General features: G+C 37.7%; 1 protein-coding gene across 3 annotated transcripts in view; it reads right to left on the bottom strand.

The window, feature by feature from the left end:
• Positions 1-13,902: 13,902 nt before the first annotated feature.
• LOC131049503 (uncharacterized) overlaps positions 13,903-18,575 on the bottom strand; it is a 73,131-nt gene continuing 68,458 nt past the window's right edge. For all 3 annotated transcript variants that reach the window (XM_057983569.2, XM_057983570.2, XM_057983571.2), the window contains exon 5: positions 13,903-14,398. In XM_057983569.2, coding sequence (XP_057839552.1) covers positions 14,099-14,398 — 300 coding nt within the window. In that variant the 3' untranslated portion in view covers positions 13,903-14,098. The remainder of the gene's footprint in view (positions 14,399-18,575) is intronic.

The raw sequence follows: 18,575 nt of genomic DNA, 5'->3' as shown, positions 1-18,575 counted from the left end.
TAAAGCATTAAATGATTCTCAAAGACTTTGGAGTCTTTGAGAAGTGACTTCAAGTTGCTTAGGATTGTGACAATAATTAGGGGATGGATTAGGTTAATTAGGAAGGGGTTAGAAGAATCTAGAAGGGGGTTTAGAAATGCAAGTGGATTTGGTGGGTGAGGGAAAATAGGATTTTATTAAAAATAAAAATTCATTTATTTCAATAAATGTGTGCAAGTTGCATTTGTAGGAAAATGCAAGTGGGGGGGATTTAATGATTTAAATAAATATTTTAGTTAATTTATTTAAAAGAGGAAAAGGGGATTAAATAGAATTTATTCATTTAATTGATTTGTGAATTTGGTATAATGATTTAATTAAAATAAATTGAATAATTTATTTAATTAATAGGAGAATGTTTGAAGATGAATTAATTAAATATTAATTTAATTAACTGATGGCTAGTGGATTTTTAATCAAATAAATAGAAAATATTTATTTAATTAAACTGGACAGATTTATGTGACTACACAATGTGATTGAACGGTCAGGATTGGACCGACTGTATTGTTAACCTAGATGCTTAGGGTTTTAGGGTTTTTCCACTGACCTAATTGTTGTCTATAAGGTCAATGATGATTCTCATTTGAAGTTGTTGGCAAATGTTGTGTGTGTATCTAAGTGTAGAGATACTTGATTCTTGCCAAACCAGTGCAGTGAGTAGAGATTTGCAGAGTGTGATTGCAGATGTAAAGGAACTAAAGTGGATTTGTCTTGGCATTGAGTGTTGTTATCAGATCAGTGTATTACCTGTTGACTTCTAACCATTTCAGCAGTTGGAAAATCCCTTTACCGGGTAGCTTTAACAGGATTTTTGTAAATCCTTTAACAAGGTGACTCAAAATCATTGAGTTCTTTAAATCCTCTGACAAGGTAACCTTTAACAGGGTTTTAACCTCTAACCAGATATTTAGCCATCCCTTAACCGGGTGATCCCTAGCAGGATCAGTTCCTAGCAGAACCTGTTGAAAATTCCTTAACCGGACTAGGGTCCTAACAGAGCGTACTTCAAAAGAGTTCAAGAAAAAATTATGGGTATTCATCCCCACCATGGTTTTTCCCAGTTGGGTTTCCACATGAAAAATCAGTGTGTTATGTGTGATGCTTTTTCATGTGATGTTTTAGTGTTTTCTATTAAGTGGCAAAGCATGCTGATCCAATGGTCATTGTATTTTTGATGTATTACTTTCGTAAGCATATAGGTGAAGTTGAGATGAGATGTTAGGTCTGAAGATGATCTAGATGAACCGGTTTATGTCTTTCACAGTCATAGTGTGTATTACCGGTAGTGCCTTGTTTTAGATCGGTGATATTGTTTGCCAGTCAGTGCAGTCTTTGCAGTTTAAGTTGTTGAAGAAGTTTTGTCCATACTGATTCACCCCCCCTCTCAGTATCTGTTGGTTATTTACTATTCATCATTATTCATCAAGAGAGAGAGAGAGAGAGAGTTGACAAAGAAAGAGAAAGTGAGTGGGAGGGGGAGAGGGAAAAAGAGAGATAGCTGAGAAAATAGAGAGAGAAGGGTAGGGGGAGAATGGAAGAGAGAGACACCTAAGAGAGAGAGAGAGAGAGAGAGAATGGGAGAGAGGCAAACACCTAAGAGAGAGGGAGAGAGGAGTGAGAGTGAGAGAGAGTGAGAGAGGAAGGGGAAGCAGAGAGGGAAAGAATGGAGAGAATGGAAAGAATGGGAGAGAGAGAGAGAGAGAGAGAGAGAGAGAAAGGGAAAATAAGGGGTAGGGAGAGAGAGAGAGAGAGAGAGAGATAATGAGAGATAATGAGAGAGAGACCTAAGAGAGGCGGAGTGAGAGAGAGAGAGATAGAGGGTGAGGGAGAAGGGGGTTGGGAGGGAGAGAAGTAAATAGAGTTAGAGGGAAAGAGATAGAGACCATATGGTGTCCTAAGGGGTCATATGGTATCCTACTACCCCTTAGGACACCATATGACCCCTTAGGACACCATATGGTTTCATTATTGGTTGTATTGTGTCCTAAGGGGTCGTATGGTGTTCTATTATCCCTTATGACACCATGTGACACCTTAGGTGTCATTAGGGTGTCATATTGTGTCCTATGGGGTGATATGGTCTTCTATAACCCCTTAGGACACCATGTGGTGTCATTAGGGATCGTACGGTGTCCTAAAGGGTCATATGGTATTGTATGACCCCTTAGGAAACCATATGACCCCTTAGCACTCCATATGGTGTCGCTATGGGTTGTGTGGTATTTTAAGAGGTCATACGATATTCTATGACCCCTTAGGACACCATAGGACACCATTTTGTGTCATTATATGGTGTCCTTATGGGTTGTATGGTGTCCTAAGGGGTCACACGGTGTTCTATGACCCCTTAGAACACCAAATGGTATCATTATGGGTCATATGATATCTTAAGGGTTCGTATGGTGTCCTATGACCCCTTCGGACACCATATGACCCCTCATGTGTCATTAGGGTCATATGGTCTCCTATGACCCCTTAGGACACCATATGACCCCTTAGGATACCATATGACCCCTTAGGACTCCATATGGTGTTTTTATGGGTTGTATGGTGTCCTAAGAGGTCATATGGTGTTCGATGACCCCATAGGACACCATTTGGTGTTGTTATTGGTCGTATGGTGTGCTAAGGGGTCATATGGTGTCTTATGACCCCTTAGAACTCCATGTGACCCCTTAGGTGTCGTTATGGGTCATATGGCATCCTAAGGGGTCATATGTTGTTCTATGACCCCTTAGGACTCCATATGTTGTCGTTATGGGTCGTATGGTGTCCTAAGGGGTCATATGGTGTCCTATGACCCCTTAGGTGTCGTTAGGGGTCATATTGTTTCCTAAGAGGTCATATGGTGTCCTATAACCCCTTAGGACACCATATGACCCCTTAAGACACCATACAACCCATAACAACACCATATGGTGTCCTAAGGGGTCATAGGATACCATATGACCCATTAGGACACCATATGACCCCTTAAGACACCATACAACCCATAACAACACCATATGGTGTCCTAAGGGGTCATAGGATACCATATGACCCATTAGGACACCATGCGACCCATAACAACACCATATGGTGTCCTAATGGGTCATATGGTGGTCTATGACCCCTTAGGACACTATTTGGTGTCGTTATAGGTCCTATGGTGTGCTAAGAGGTCATATGGTGTCCTATAACCCCTTATGATACCATATGACCCTTTAGGTCTCGTTAGGGGTCATATTGTGTCCTAAGGGTCATATGGTGTCCTATGACCCCTTAGGACACCATATAACCCTTTTGGACACCATATGACCCTTTAGGACACTATATGGTGTCGTTACATGTCGTATAGTGTCCTATGACCCCTAGGACACCATATGACCCCTTAGGATACCATATCATGTTTTTAAGGGTCATATGGTGTCCTAAGGAGTCATATGGTCTCCTATGACCCTTTAGGACTCCATATGGTCTCATTATGAGTTGTATGGTGTCCTAAGAGGTCATATGGTATTTTATGACCCCTTAGGACACCATTTGGTGTCATTAGTGGTCCTATGGTGTGCTAAGGGATCATATGGTGTCCCATGACCCCTTAGGACTCCATATGATCCCTTATGTGTCAGTATGGTTCATATGGTGTCATATGGTGTCCTATGACCCCTTCGGACACCATATGACCCCTAAGGACACATGCATGGATCCCAAGGATACCATATGACCCTAGAGAGGGAGGGAGGGGGAGGAGAGGGAGGGAATGGGAGAGTGATACACCTGAGAGAAGATGAGAGATGAGATAGAGAGATAGAGACTGAGAGGGAGAGACAAGAGATAAATGAGAGAGAGAGGGGGGAAGATAGAGATAGAGAAAGGGAAAGGGAAAGGGAAAGGGAGGGAGGGAGAGAGAGAGAGAGAGAGAGAGAGAGAGAGAGAGAGAGAGAGAGAGAGAGAGTCGAAGAGGGAAATATAGGGAGAGATAGAGATAGAGAGCAACACAGAGAAGGGGACTCAGAGAGAGAGATATAAGAGGTGGATGGAAGGATTGAAAGAGAAAGAGAGACCTAAGAGGTGGAGGGAGGGAACGTGAGAGAGAGAGAGAGGGTGAGAGATAGAGAGAGTCTAAGTGAGAGGGAGGAAGGGATGGAAGGAGAGTACAAGATTATAGAAAGAGAGAGGTATGAAGAGAGGGGGGGAGAGAGAGAGAGAGAGAGAGAGGGGGGGGGGGAGGTAGGGAGAGAGTGGGAAAGAGATACACTTGACAGAGGAGAGTGAGATAGAGAGATAGAGGCAGAGAGGGAGAGAGACTTGAGAGAGAGAGAGAGAGAGGTTGATAGCCAGAGACTTGAGAGAAATAGAAATGGAGTGAGAGGGAAAGAAAAATAGATTTAGAAAGAAATAAATACTTGATAGAGGAAGAGAAAGGGAGGGCGAGAGAGAGGGAGAGAATGGGAGAGACACTGAAGAGAGGGGGAGAAAGAGAGGGATATATGAAAGAGAGAAAGAGGGTGAGGGAGATGAGAAAGAGAGGGAGAGATACCTAAGAGAGGGAAGAAAGTAGAGAGGGAGAGGCCTAAGAGACAAAAAGGTATGGGTTAAGGCAGAGAGAGGGGGAATGTATGGAAGAGATGAGAGAGATAATGTTGATACGAGCATGATGATTACTGAAACTTGACTAAGTCAAAAATTTATAAGAATACTCAAAAAACTAGAATCTGCATTATAACTCTTGGAGATATGGAACCACTCTCAAACATCGTGACAATGCATACATAAAATATAACTTAAGATATAATAAAGATAAAAGACAAAGAGAAATGCCACTTATACTTAAATGTTATATTTTATGTATATATCTTGTTGGAAAACCTAATGGAAAGGTAAATGAATTGCATACAAGCCCATATTACTAATTTAAATTTTATTGATAGACAAATGCGTACGTGGTTTACAAACTAAAATTGCGTACGGGGTTTTAGTTTATAAACTGCGTACGATGATTTAGTTTCAAAACTGCATACGCGATTAGTATACTTTAAACCCTATATGTGGTTTATGTTTGGTTAGGCTTGGCAAAATGAGCCTAAACGCATACGAGGTTTTTATAATTTGAAATACGCCATGCACATTTTGTGTTTTTTCATTTTTTGAGGGGGGTGTGTCCACTTTTTGCACACCATCTTGGTGCACACACCCAAGTATCTTGCAATTGTAACTGTTACCCATGGAGAAGAGGCCTTGGGTTGGGGCTTATAGCAAAAGAAAAAGACAACATCATTCTTTCAAAGACTAACGAACAGAATGGATATAAAGTCCTAGAATTTGAAGGGTATTAAAAACTTCAATTTGGAATGTAAAGAGACACAATTGGAAAAGGACATAGTAGAGTGGTAATTCTAGTTGAAGAGACATGGATAAAAAATATAAATTTGGAACAAGAAGACCTAAACAAATAGTACATATGGCTGAAAGTAACAAAAAACAAGTAACAAGCAGGCTAGTCGTTGCCTACTTTGCCTCTAAAGGTTACAAATTATACAAAAAGAGGAATTTAGGTAGAATTCGAACAATTTTACTTGAAAAACCTACAATGAACAAAGTGTGGTAGATTATTTATTTTCATGCATAAGTATGTCTCAAGGCTAATGCACTTAGGAGTGGGAGACTACTAATAAAGTTGAAATTGGGTGAGAATTCAATATACATAAAGCTAAACATCAAGATAAATAAGAAACTAGGGGAACAAGTCCACCTCAACCAAAAGAAAGCACCTTCACAACAAAGAATATTCATGACTCAAGAAAATAAAAAAATCTTCAATTGCTCTTGAACGGCTTTATAGAGAATATGAAAATAATTAAGCTTACATAGAGAGCAAATTTATGAACTAGAATATGTTGATTTCCCTAATGGTCAAGGGCTTAGATAAGTGTAAGGGGGCTTGACCCAATAGAGGAATAAAAAATACTATTTTGACAAATCCTTGGCTTGATTATGAGTGCAAGATAGCAAAGAGAAATCTACAAGATTGCAAAACGTGCAAAGAAAATAAAAAAGAGCATGAAAAGATGCTCTAAGTTTAAAAAATAAAATTGTGTGAACACGAGAAGGGAGAAGTTGTTTTCACTTGGAAAACACAATCCCAAAATATTTTGGAAGAAACTACAACAAAAGAGAAACAAATAATAGAAAACAATATCACAAGTTTACAATGCCTTGAGTATACAAAGTTTCTTTATGAACCTGAACAAGATAAATATACACCCCTAGTAATTAGTGTGACTAATGAACATTTCACAATAGAAGATATCAACTAGGACATAAAAAGTTTGGAAAAGGGAAAGCACAAGATATCAATGGGCTGCAAGCAAAACATTTAAAGTGGGGTATTGAAGTCCTTGCACCCTATATCAATTGCATCTTCAATAATGTCATCCAAGAGGGCTTCCTGAAAGATTCTCGAAAGACTGGACTAGTATTGTTATCCCCTCTATGTTTAATCATTCACCGAACATTAGAATAAAATGTCAAGGACATTCTACCCTATCTTGATCAAAATCACTGCGTATGCCAAGATTGTATGAGAAAGACCACATGACGACTCCAAGGTTTATATATCCAAACAAGCGATTTTGTGTTGGGTAGCTTCCTTGGTTATGTATGTTGAAATACAAGGGGTACTTACGCTCAAAAATATTATTCACAAGCTTGGACTTATACAGATTTAACAATAGTTGCTCTCTCTCTCTCTCTCTCTCTCTCTCTCTCTCTCTCTCTCTCTCTCTCTCTCTCTCTCTCTTTTGTGATTTTCAGATTTAGACTTCCTCAAAAAGGATAAGGGTTTAGAGGTTCTATTCTACTCCTAGGAAATTTGAGAGACGATGTTGATTAAGGCAAAGGAAGCCTTACTTTGGTTTGTCAAATCAACTAGACAAAGAAGGGTGCAATCTTCAAGGGTTTGTGTTTGTAATTTTCATATCTAAAGTAAATATCATCAATTTGAATAATATATACTTAGATAAAAGTTAAGCATCCACATAGACAAGCTTAGGCTAACTTTACACGATGAATGAAAATCATCCACTCATCAAAAGTATGAGCAAATAGCTTCACCTTGAATCGACAATTATCAAATCTTGCATTTCATTTAACAACTTAAAGCAAATTCTAATCTATTGTGTTGAAGAAATAGTAAACCATGCCAATCACTTAGATAATAGAGATTACAAAGCGTAGAACCACACAAGCAATTTATTATCCAAAATGACCTCTTGCAACAATTTATCAAAAATCTCACACTCTCCAAATGAGAGGAAGAGACCTTATATAGGCACACAAAAGTTTTGAACAGTTGAGATCAAATATTGATCAAGGGCCCAGATCAAATAAACAAAACCCTAATTAGGGTTTCCCAAAACTCAACTAGTTCAAACAAAAGAGAACAAGACAAGTGGCACAAGTTGCTATTTTCAAGGAAGTGAGCATCCACTTTCTCTTATGGAAGCTACAAATTCAATGTATCTGGACGTGAGTGGTTGAACCTCCTCCATGGTGACATATGGCAAGTTGCCAATTTGATAATCAATCATATCCATGTCATCGGTGCATGCAGCGAAAGTACCTTCCCAATTAGCGGCTTGTGTTAATAAGTTCTCATCAATGAGCAAGAAGCTTGAAACTTTGGTGAGATCATCTTTGAGAATCGGCCCTGTGAAGCTAAAGAAATTTCCTTGAATCTTGGCCTTCAGATTCTCTACATGCAAATGCTTTTCGTGCACCTCATCCTGCCTCAATACCTCAACTACTACAAGGAAGACCTTGTCCTGAATACCTCGGATAATCCTCTCTCTCTCTCTCGCTCCACACAGTTAGCTTCTAATTTCTTCAGAGACTCGACCCTGGTAGTCAAGGCAAAGTACCAAGTGTTGAAGTCATATATGTCACCAGGCTGAATAACATTTCCATCGATTAAATCATGTTGGGGAAGCCCTCTAATGGCTTTCAAGCACGGGATTATTTTGCTCTGAATGTCTTCAATATCCTCCCAAGCTTCAGATATATCTTGGATTCTGTTGAAGAGGGATGAGGTGGAGTCATATGTTGATACTAAATTCTCAACAAGTATATCAGCATGCTCTATGGCATCAGAAGTCCATCCTTTGATTTCTCTAAAAGTTGTTCTCATGTCCTCGTAATCCTTCATGGACTCTTTTGGAAGGGACAAGGGTGGAGTAACTACTACCTCCTCCCGATCAATGGGGTTTGTCAAATGCTGGACATACCTCTTCCACTACTAATTTTCAGCTTCCAACTTCTTTCTCTTCTCAACTTCCTTGTTCAATCTCATCTTGAGGGTGTTGCGGGAATCATCAAACTCCTAGACTTTTGAATTTTGGTATTCTTACCCAAGCTTATGGTGGTGATTTCATATTCCTCGGGAGTGATGTTATCCTGAGCTTTATCTACTTTAGGCACTACCACCTAGACAGACCTGAATCCCACACTGTTCCATTGGATCAAAGAAAACTTCTTGGCTAGCTTAGATAGTCTCTTTTCATTTGGCTTATTCAACTCAACCAAGAGTGTTGTTGTATTATCTTCTTGATGAACTTCTTTAGGAACCTTAACTTTCATCCTATCTTTCAACCAATCAGAGATGGTTGACTGCTCCATGCCACTATCATCAAAATCATCCTCAATTCCTTTTAGTGCAAAAATTATACCATCCAAGAATCCTCCTTCAGGTTCAAGATTCTTTGCCTCTACAACTTTAGTGGCGATGGGCTCTTGAATTGGTTCCTCAATGATGGGAGAAGGGATCTCCATCTGATTGCCTCCCATTTCGTTGTCTAGTTCATTTTCATCAATTAAAATTATGACTGGAATTGTGGATGAAGCACTAATAGTTGAATGGCCTTCATTGGACTTCAGTCTCCTACTTCCATCTTCCTCTCCAATGACTTTCTTTCCCTTTACCCGTACTGAATTCCCAGTAGACTCCTTCCTTTTCCTTGATCCAACACTTTCTGGGTTCCTTGGATAGTTGCATATCACACCATGATTAGAAGATAAGGACTCATTAGTCCCCCTAAGATCGTAAGTGAAGGAGATATTCCTCGCTTTGAGCTCCTTTGTCTTATGTGCAGCCCACCACTTAGAGTACTCAATCACGGGTCTCATTAAATCACCCAAGTTGGATCTCTCAGAATTTGTCCATCCACTAGGGCAAGAGGCTCGTTCTTCAAGTTGGCATAGTGTGGCTACTCATATTCATTATCTACCTCAAGTTATCTACCTCAAGTTGATCTGCTATACGGAAGACTTCAGATGACCTAATCAAACTGAGTGGAATTCTAGACCATGGTGTCCTCACATTGAAGTTGTCCACAGCGTTGGCCCAATAGTCTTCAAGTTCTGACCTATGCTCAAACTTCACTTCATTCACCATTCTCATTCGGTGAAAAGGATCAAAATAGCTCCTTGCTTGATACTGCAGGAATGGGTACCACTAAATCTCTTTATCTGCATGTGTGGCAGCCTGAGCGAATGGACAAGACTCCAAGCCTTTTCCAATATTGAGGGGAAAAGATGCTCCTGTCTTCTGCTTTCCTCTCTGCACAACCATGAAAGTTTCCAACTATCTTATCACTACGAGCAAAATCATGATGTTTGTGGGAAACATGGAAAGCTTGTATGGGGGTCCAATGAATCCTTGGATTCACAAATATGTAAATCTGGGGTATTGGATATACCAATATCTAAATCTGCTAATCAAATCCTTGGACTACTGAGAGAGTTTGTAATGAATGCCTCCTTGAAGGGTCCTTGTGATGTGCATAAGAAAGGCGTCATTGACCATTTTGAAGTGAAACTTCTCTTCTAGGTGCAACTGTGGGTAGCAGTCATATACACTAAACTGGTTCTCCTTATTCCCCACTTCTTTGCAAACTAGGCCTTTATATCTATACGTTATGGCTAAGGAATATATCTGGTAGGAACTCATGTAAAAGGTCCTATTCCTCTCCAAGTTTCAAAGTTGAACATCGAAGTTATCACTAATGATCTTAGCCCAATTGATCATTTTCATGCATGTTGTACTCTCATGGATAAAGTAGTACATCCATGGCTCAAATGGAACACCTTGTTGGCTGCCCATAACTCTATTTAGCAAAACAATTAGATTGTCATAGTCTTCCTTTAAGCAGGGTCTGAGAAGGGTCTTAGGCATTTTTGACACTCTTTCGTGGCTTTTCCAACCATGAATGGTTGATATTGGCTCCGTACTCTTCAATGTTGTCCTCATATAATTTAGTAGCCTCCTCCCTTGTCATATAGATTGTGTTGTGGTATTCAGGGATACGAAAGGCTTCTCTTATTGCTACTTCTCCTATATTAGCCAGCACCCTTCCATCAGGAGCTACGATGTCTCTCTCCACATGGTTGTAGTGTTTGGAACACTCAACGATCAACTCATTAGGCTAGACTACTGGAAGAAAACCAACAACTTGCACAATTTTGTTCCTCACTATTCTCCAAGCAATCGGAGTGGGTAATTGTGAGTCTGTGCCATGCATTCTCTTCTTGAATTCACGGAGGTTGATATGTCCAAGGTTGGTGTCTCCAACCTGCTTCCACTTTGAGTTCATCTTGGATTCTGGAGGGAAATCCTTGTCTACTTGGAACTTCACCTGAACTTTTCTTGATGATCTGACCCCCAAGGTCATCCAAATCTACAAAAAAAAAAAATTAAAAATGAAGTTAAAATCTTCGTTTTATGTGTGCATCTAGGGGTTTTGACAACTAAGTAAATTCTGATTTTCAACTTTTTCAATGCTTAGTGATTTGGACAAGTTCTCAACACTTAGATTTTCTGAAAATTCTTGGGAAAACCTAAAAAATATGGATCAACTTGGGAACTTTGGGACTAGAATTTGGGAAAATTCAAGTCCCAAATTCCACTAGGTATGCATTAAAATCCCATTGAAAGGGCAAAAAATGAGAGAGGAAGGAAGAAAATTGAGACAAATAAGTTCTTTCTCTCTAAAAACTTAAAAAAATCAGGTCAAAAACCCTGATAATCTGCCTTAGAAACCCATTTCACCTTTAGAAATAAGACAAGAAAGAATAAAGGTGGTGTTGTTTGTCTTAGAAAATATGTGATTGCACCTGAAATATTGTTGAAATACTCTTCAAAACCTTCAAAATCCGCTTCAAATATGTGCGAAACTCTTCAAAACCTTGTTGAAAACCTTTAAAACTTGCATTAAACTCTTTAAAACTACTCCAAATTATCTCTCAAGCTCGAACTTCATTATGAATAAAATGAGAGAATGAAAGGTTATTTGTACAAAACCTCAAGAAGTTTGAATTTTCAATTTAGAAACACAGCAAATAATTCCAAGTTCGAACTTCTTTTGTTTCCAATTTTGCTTCAGTCTTCAAGTTCCAAAAGAAAGTTACTATTTTCTGTTTTAGTTGAGTTGAAATCCTTTAGGAAAAATCTGATTATGAATTTCAGTCTAATCAGAAAGTTTCCAATTTGATTCATGAATCGAACTCAATCTTCAATTTCTTCCAATTTGAAAACTTTCTTAAGATGATTTCCTAGTTCGAACTTGGACAAATCTTTGACAACAAGGCAGATTTCATGAGAATATTCTTTCACTTCAAACTTTAGTATGTTTCCTTGGGTGGACTTCGTAGTTTTCATTCCCTTGTAACTTGGGTGGACTTTATGCTTTTCATTCCATATTGCAAGTGAGACGGGGGACTTGGTTGCATTCACTCCCCAATGAGAGCGGACTTCATAGCTTTCATTCCTCGTGCCAAGTTGATGCAGTCTATTGTGGGGCGGTCTTCATTAACACTTTGAATTTCTTTGCTTCTTGTTTTCTTAACCCTTGGGTGGACTTGATCCCACCCTTGCACCATGAATATCTCTTTAAGGCAGACTTCACTTGCTTCCCTCCCTCTTCTCATGCCATGGGGGCAGACTTCATAGAACTTCTTCTTAATCTACATGGCGAACTTGATCAAAGTTGTGCACCATGCCAAGCAGACTTCATAGAAGGCATTCCTAGGGTGGGCGGACTTGATTAGGACTATGACCATGCTAAATCTTGTCCAAGGCGGAGTTCATTGATACCTTGACCACATGAGCATCAAGACCATCCTTGGGCGGACTTGGCGAGGGTTGTTCTCCATGAAAGCCAGATTTGAAACCTTTGTATCTTATCCAATTTTACTCAAATCATCTTGAAATTTTGAAACCACACACCATTATGCCTTTGGATTCCTCTGGTCTCCACAAATTTAGGAACTTGGCTTTTCGGACAAAATTTGAATTTTGGGTGAAATTCTCAATCATACCTGATGTGAATGGTAGCAAAACCCTAAGGAGGGCAAAACCTGATTTAAATCGCCTTCAATCTGATGTGCATTTGCTCCTTGAATCTGCTTCTGATTTGCTGATTAGAGCCTTGAATCTGCTCCTCAATTGATCAGCTGGAAATTCACTCCTGCTTCTTAATTTGCGTTCCTTTCTGCTGAGATTTGCTCCTCAGTTCTGCACCTCATTTGTCAACTTCTCTGCAAGAATTCGCTTATGTTTCGCTATTTAATCTGTGCTCCTTATTTCGTTCAGCCTTTAATTTGCTTTGAATGATGTTAGGAACGAATTCCTTATCTCACCTTTATAGCTCCTCAAAAGGCACTTACACCTCCTTGACACAAAGGTCGGTTAGGCTTGCATTTTTTAATTTTTTAAACTTTAAATTCATGTTTTGCAAATAAAAACAATTTTTTTTTGGAGGGAAATTCATGTTTTGCAATCCAAGTCGGCCCTCTAAATTCATGGTTTTTATTTCCTTTTCTAAGTCAGGTCGTCCTTCTTAAGGTTTTCAATTTTTCATTATATTGAAGGGTAAAAATGTTAAGTAAAGCACTGACCTTCCCAAGCAAATTTTTTCATTTGTGCATCCATTAATTCTACCCTGCATAATAATTTCGTGGATTTTAGCGTGTTGAGGAAAAATCCAAATGCATCCAAAATTTCGTGGATTTTAAGTGCTGTAGATGAAAAATTTCAGGGATTTTGGAAAGTTATGGAAAATCCAAGGCCTCCAAAAATTTCGTGGATTTTCCACTTTCCTAGTTTCATGGATAAATTCATGTGCTAAAAAATAAATTGTGGATTTTGCTATTGCAAGGAAAAAATTTCATCCCTTCACCTTTTTGTCGATTTTGTACACTCAAGGAAAAATCCAAATGCTTAAAAACAAATCGTGGAATTTGGGAAGTTATGGAAAAAATTCAATTTCACAAGAAAAGTCGTGGATTTTACTTTGCCTTGGAATTTTTATCACTCACCCTCTCTTTCATTTTCCATGATTTTACATCACTTCTCCATAATTTTTCCATGGTTTTTCCATGATTTTTGAGTGGGATGTTGACTTAGACATGGATTTTTTTGAAAGACCTTCATCCTAGACAAGGAATTTTCCAAATGAAATTTGCATCGAGTCATGGAATTTGAACTTGAATTCCTGACTTGATCACACCGTTCAAGGACAAATCTTGCATTCTAACACATTTCAAGGATTAATCAATACACTATTCCAGGATTGACAAGACATTACTACCTTCACCAAAGGCTAAAAGACAAATTATTATCAAGCTTAAGACAACTAAGCAAAAAAGCAAACAAGTGGGTGTCCCCATTTGCAATGGGAAGTGTGTATTTACAACACAACAGGTCCCATAGGCTGCTCCTTGTGGACTTTATTAAAAAATCTTTCATTTCATTTCATCTCAAAGCCATCTATCAAATCCATATTGTTCCTTAATTCTGTGGAAACACACATCAACAATTCATGACAATTTTCATCCTTTAAAACCCACAATGAAATTGATCAAATTACAAAAATGATGCCAAAGTTACATATACTTACCCGTATGAAAAGCAAGTTCATGCTTTCAAATGCCCAAACAAAACAAAGGCAAATGACTTCAAACAAACTGCCCAGATGGTAAAAGCTCGCTTAGTCTATAGTTTCTGCATTATTTGAACTATCAATCACCCTTCCATATGCAACCTTACAAGTTTCAATGAACAAAGAGGCAAATGGAAGCTCTGATCCTTTTGCTTTCTGCTAAAAGTTCTCCCTTTACCAAGATTCATCCTATTGCTTTTTACATTGGCCAGTTTCAATGTACAATTCCCTAATTCTAAATTGATGCTATCCAACTCAAAAATACCATTCTGCTCTTTGCTTTCAGCCTCATCCATAACATAGCTCACATACACAGGTAAGCCCTTGAAGCGTTCCAATTCATTGGGCACTTTGACAAACCTTTCAGCACCTGGAGAAGAAACCTGCACACAAAAGGTGAAGAATTATTGATATGACTTGATATTCATATAAGAAGGTTAACTATGATATGCATCTTCCTATTAAAAAATCACGTTCATATCTATAATTCTATTTGCCTTTCATGACGATAAAGGAATAGATTGTATGGTTAGAAAATCAACACCCAAAAATTGAAGCCCATATTCTTTGAAGAGGCTCATGTAAAAAAATATCATCTTGAATGATAGACTCTGAAGTAACTTCTCATTCTAGCTACACTAGCCAAGGATTTAGAAATGCTGGGTTTTCGACACCTAAGAAACAAGGTACCTTCTATTAGCACTAGCCACTCGGTGTGGAATCATCACTCAGAACGAAAGTTAAAAGTTTGTAGGAACTAATGATTCAATAAATTCATCTACTCAAACCATACTCCAATAACTCCAAAAAAATATTCCAAATTAGCCAATATTAAAGGGACAAACCACATTTCCTTTGTACAAAAAGGGCCTTGAAAGAAATGTCAATAACCATAAATGAAAAAGATAACGAAGCAGCCAAAGCACGTTGATATTTATATTCATAAAAATAGATATGTCCCTTCTCTTTTCACCAACTTTGTTGAGTTTATTCATTTACAAATTACAAAAATGGATTGGAATACATAACATGTTATGCATTGTTTCCACTCACCCTCAAAGATTTGTGGTTCTCTCAGTAAGTGAAAAGGCCAGAATACAAAAGCAATTTGATATCTTTATATGGCTGCTCAAAAATGAAATTAATGAAGACAAGATAAATGTAATAAGCATGGTTGGCATAATGATATACTGTCATGTTCTATGTTCAAAATTTTGAATGCAGTCTCTTCTATAAATATTTGGGCCTCTACTTTGACAAACTTGTGTTGGGTATAAAATAAGATTTTACTGAAATAACTAAATGCAGATGAATCAAATTGTGAGGTTACAAACTAACGGGTTTCTTCTTTAAAATAGGGTACAAATGGTTGATTTAGAATTTATATCAATGTCCTGTGTGAGAACCAGGTCTCTCAAAGGAATTTTGGAAGAAAGAAAAGTGCAGAAATAATAATTATTAGAAAAATTAGAAACAACTGTACAATTTCATTATGCCATGGTATTAGCCACAACAGGTCTGTAGCCTTCAAGAGAGGTGTTTATGTCAGTTTTTAACATAATTAGGCAAGATAACACATATGGAGACGAAATGTTATTGTGACTAAGGAGAATAGTTGGTATCACAAAGTGGATTAAGAAATGGGAAATTGAAGAGGTTTCCTAAATAACCACCAGCCATCTAAGAAACAGTCTCTCCTGCAACCCAAGTAGGCCTTGACTTCATCAAAACCCTTTCACACTAACAAAGCTAAGTGTATAGTTAAACACCAAGTATATAGGCAAATGCCACAATTGGCATCCGAAAATTTTAAGAACCTTACAAGTAATGATAGTTATTTTTATGACATCATTATTGCTTTAACAAAAATAATGAAAATGCCACATTTTGGTGTTTTATGTTCATAGACAAATTGCATTTGAATGGAAATGGCATTGTGAGTTTTTGAGAAGAAACTCTGCCACTCCCTTGCACACTTGCACACTTATGTTCTTTGGTGTTTGTTGTCATGATTACATTATGCAGGTTACAGTTTTAAGCTTTTCACAGCATCAACAAACACCAAGTCCAAATCTCCAGAACCACGTAGGGTTTTCTCAGAGAGAAATATCATAAATGATAAACTCAACATATTCCAAATGAGCTCTGAAATCATTTTTATAATTCCTCCAAGCTCAATGCCCTAATTAGGGTTGTGCAACCTTAAATTTAGTTTTAAATTAACCTGATGTCTCCCTAAGTTGCCAAGAAAATCATTTTATTAAATTAAATAACATTAGTCAAATATTAATTTTTAATTTCATATTTTAACATTATTTAGAATAATATCCCAAAACACCCCATATCGCCAAAATATCAACAAATTAAACAATCATCGACTGTCCAAAAATAGTAACTCTTCCAACCGCCATGTGGGTGTCCAAAACTAACACTTACTATAAATAGTATGGACAAATTGTCTAAAATCCCTCCAGAAAGTGTGTCAGAGAACTCCAATAAATCCTCTGAGCTCACTGGCGACATCGAAATACTGCTCTAAATTGGTTGACACAAACCTTGAAAGTTAGCGCCAGCTGCACTAAAAGAGAACTCAAAAAAATGGGGCATTACAATTTATAGTAAAGTTTTCTTAGGGCATTCTTAGGACATAACCACATTATCTCTCAAGTTATAAGATCAAGACATGCCTTAAAGTTATGCTGTCCTATGTTAACAATTGACATTAGAGTCAATACACATGAACAACCATGACAACTAGATGAATGGGTAGCGTAGAGGTTCACTCTTCATTCACCCATTGAGGGCAATATTAATAGATGATTCTTTGTTCTCTTTCTGTTCCAATATTTTGATCCCATTTCTTCACACATGTTTTGTAAATCCTTCAAAATCAATTTCAACAAGTTGCACAATTTTCCAATAGCTCTGCAAGTTCATTTTCGAATCACAACATCAGCAGAAGTCCACACCATTGATTGCTTCATAGATCAACAGTCAGCATGACAGGGCAAAGTTGTCCCTTTGACATATATTCCCTGTTGTGCCATTGGTTGAAAGATTGACACATTGGCTTAAACCACCCCCACAACAATAGAGATTATTAACAAGGCTTTCAAAGGAATGAAACCATCAACCACACATTCAGTAGATCCAACAGCTAGTGCGAGTTCTCAAAATTGTTGTAATGTCCCTTTCTAGAACATTGCTTATTTTTGCCTTAGAATAATATTTCAATTTCTAAATGATAACTGCATTTATATTTATAAAGATAAATTAAATAGACATCATGAATTTTATTATAGTATTCAAATAATTCTAATAATAATCTTATTTTCTATATCTGCTATATTTCTCCTTCTAAATAGCAGCTATTTCCTTGAATGATTTTCCTTTAATTGCTGGTCAAGATTTGGGTTTTCGTCCAAAACTTGATAATGAGAAATAAGAGTTTTTGTCTTTAAATCTCTTGATTTCTCCTTTGAGGGTTTGCATTCTCTTTGCCTGTAATTACTTATTTGCAAGTCACCTCATATTATCCAAATCGATACCCTTCTCCTTTGCTTGGTCTTCTTTAAATACCCGTTTTCCTCAAGAGCCACAACTATTTGTATATCTTTTCTTTATTATTTTAGTTAATACTTCCTTAGAGAAATTATATGAGTAGATTTTCTATTTTATTTTATATCTTTTTCATTAGTCTGTGGGTATAAGATTTCTCTTTAGGCTGTTTTGTATACAGCATATCATCATTGTTGTCATTGTTTCTATTCAACATCAAAACAGTCTTAATACAAGGGATGTTTCGAACTTTTACCAAGCTGACCATGCTTATTTGGTGTAGTAGGTGGCTGCAGCAACCTCTTCTACAGTTCACAATATTCTCAATAGTAAATACCTCCACACACCTTGCTTGACTTTGTATATTCAAGCTTTTGATGATGTTTACAGTCTCTAACCAATGTTAGACAGGTGGGGCCAGTAGGTTGAAAACAGTCTATACTTCCTTATATCCAAAAGCCCTTAGAGATTGATCATGCTTCAAATGTTATTAGGCGTGGTTCGGCATATACCATTTACGACAACACATTGATGTGTCTCTTCCATGCTGCAACCAGTTTTAATGGTGCGACTGGCAGCTTCTTGACAATTTTTCCCAATGATATATATAGATCTTTAAACCCATGCAGAAGACTTGAGCAATTTTTTCCTTATCATGAATCATGATGCATTTTGTCTTGCCCTAAGAACCGTAAGAGATGTATGAGGGGCTTTAGGGTTACTCTTATTTTAATTCAAGGTGGGAATATTACACTTGTTCAATCTAACAACTTGAAGCTATTGCACTATTGTATAGGAGCCCAGTGAGTCAGCCAAGTGGGTGGGCCCAGTTTTGTTTTTAACTTTCAGTGGAGACTAAATGAATTAAGGAAAGGTACTTGTACTATCAAACGCGTGCTGCTTTGGCACTTCTCAAGCAAAGGTCAAAATAACACAATTTTCTAGCAGCATCGTTTGCTAAGAAAAGATGTGATGGACAAAATGAGCCCCATTGTGATAAAG

Source organism: Cryptomeria japonica, chromosome 11, assembly GCF_030272615.1.
Source record: "Cryptomeria japonica chromosome 11, Sugi_1.0, whole genome shotgun sequence".
NCBI classification, from domain to species: Eukaryota; Viridiplantae; Streptophyta; class Pinopsida; order Cupressales; family Cupressaceae; genus Cryptomeria; species Cryptomeria japonica.
The sequence above is the reverse complement of the archived record's forward strand: the minus strand, read 5'-3'. Positions and strand labels throughout refer to the sequence as shown.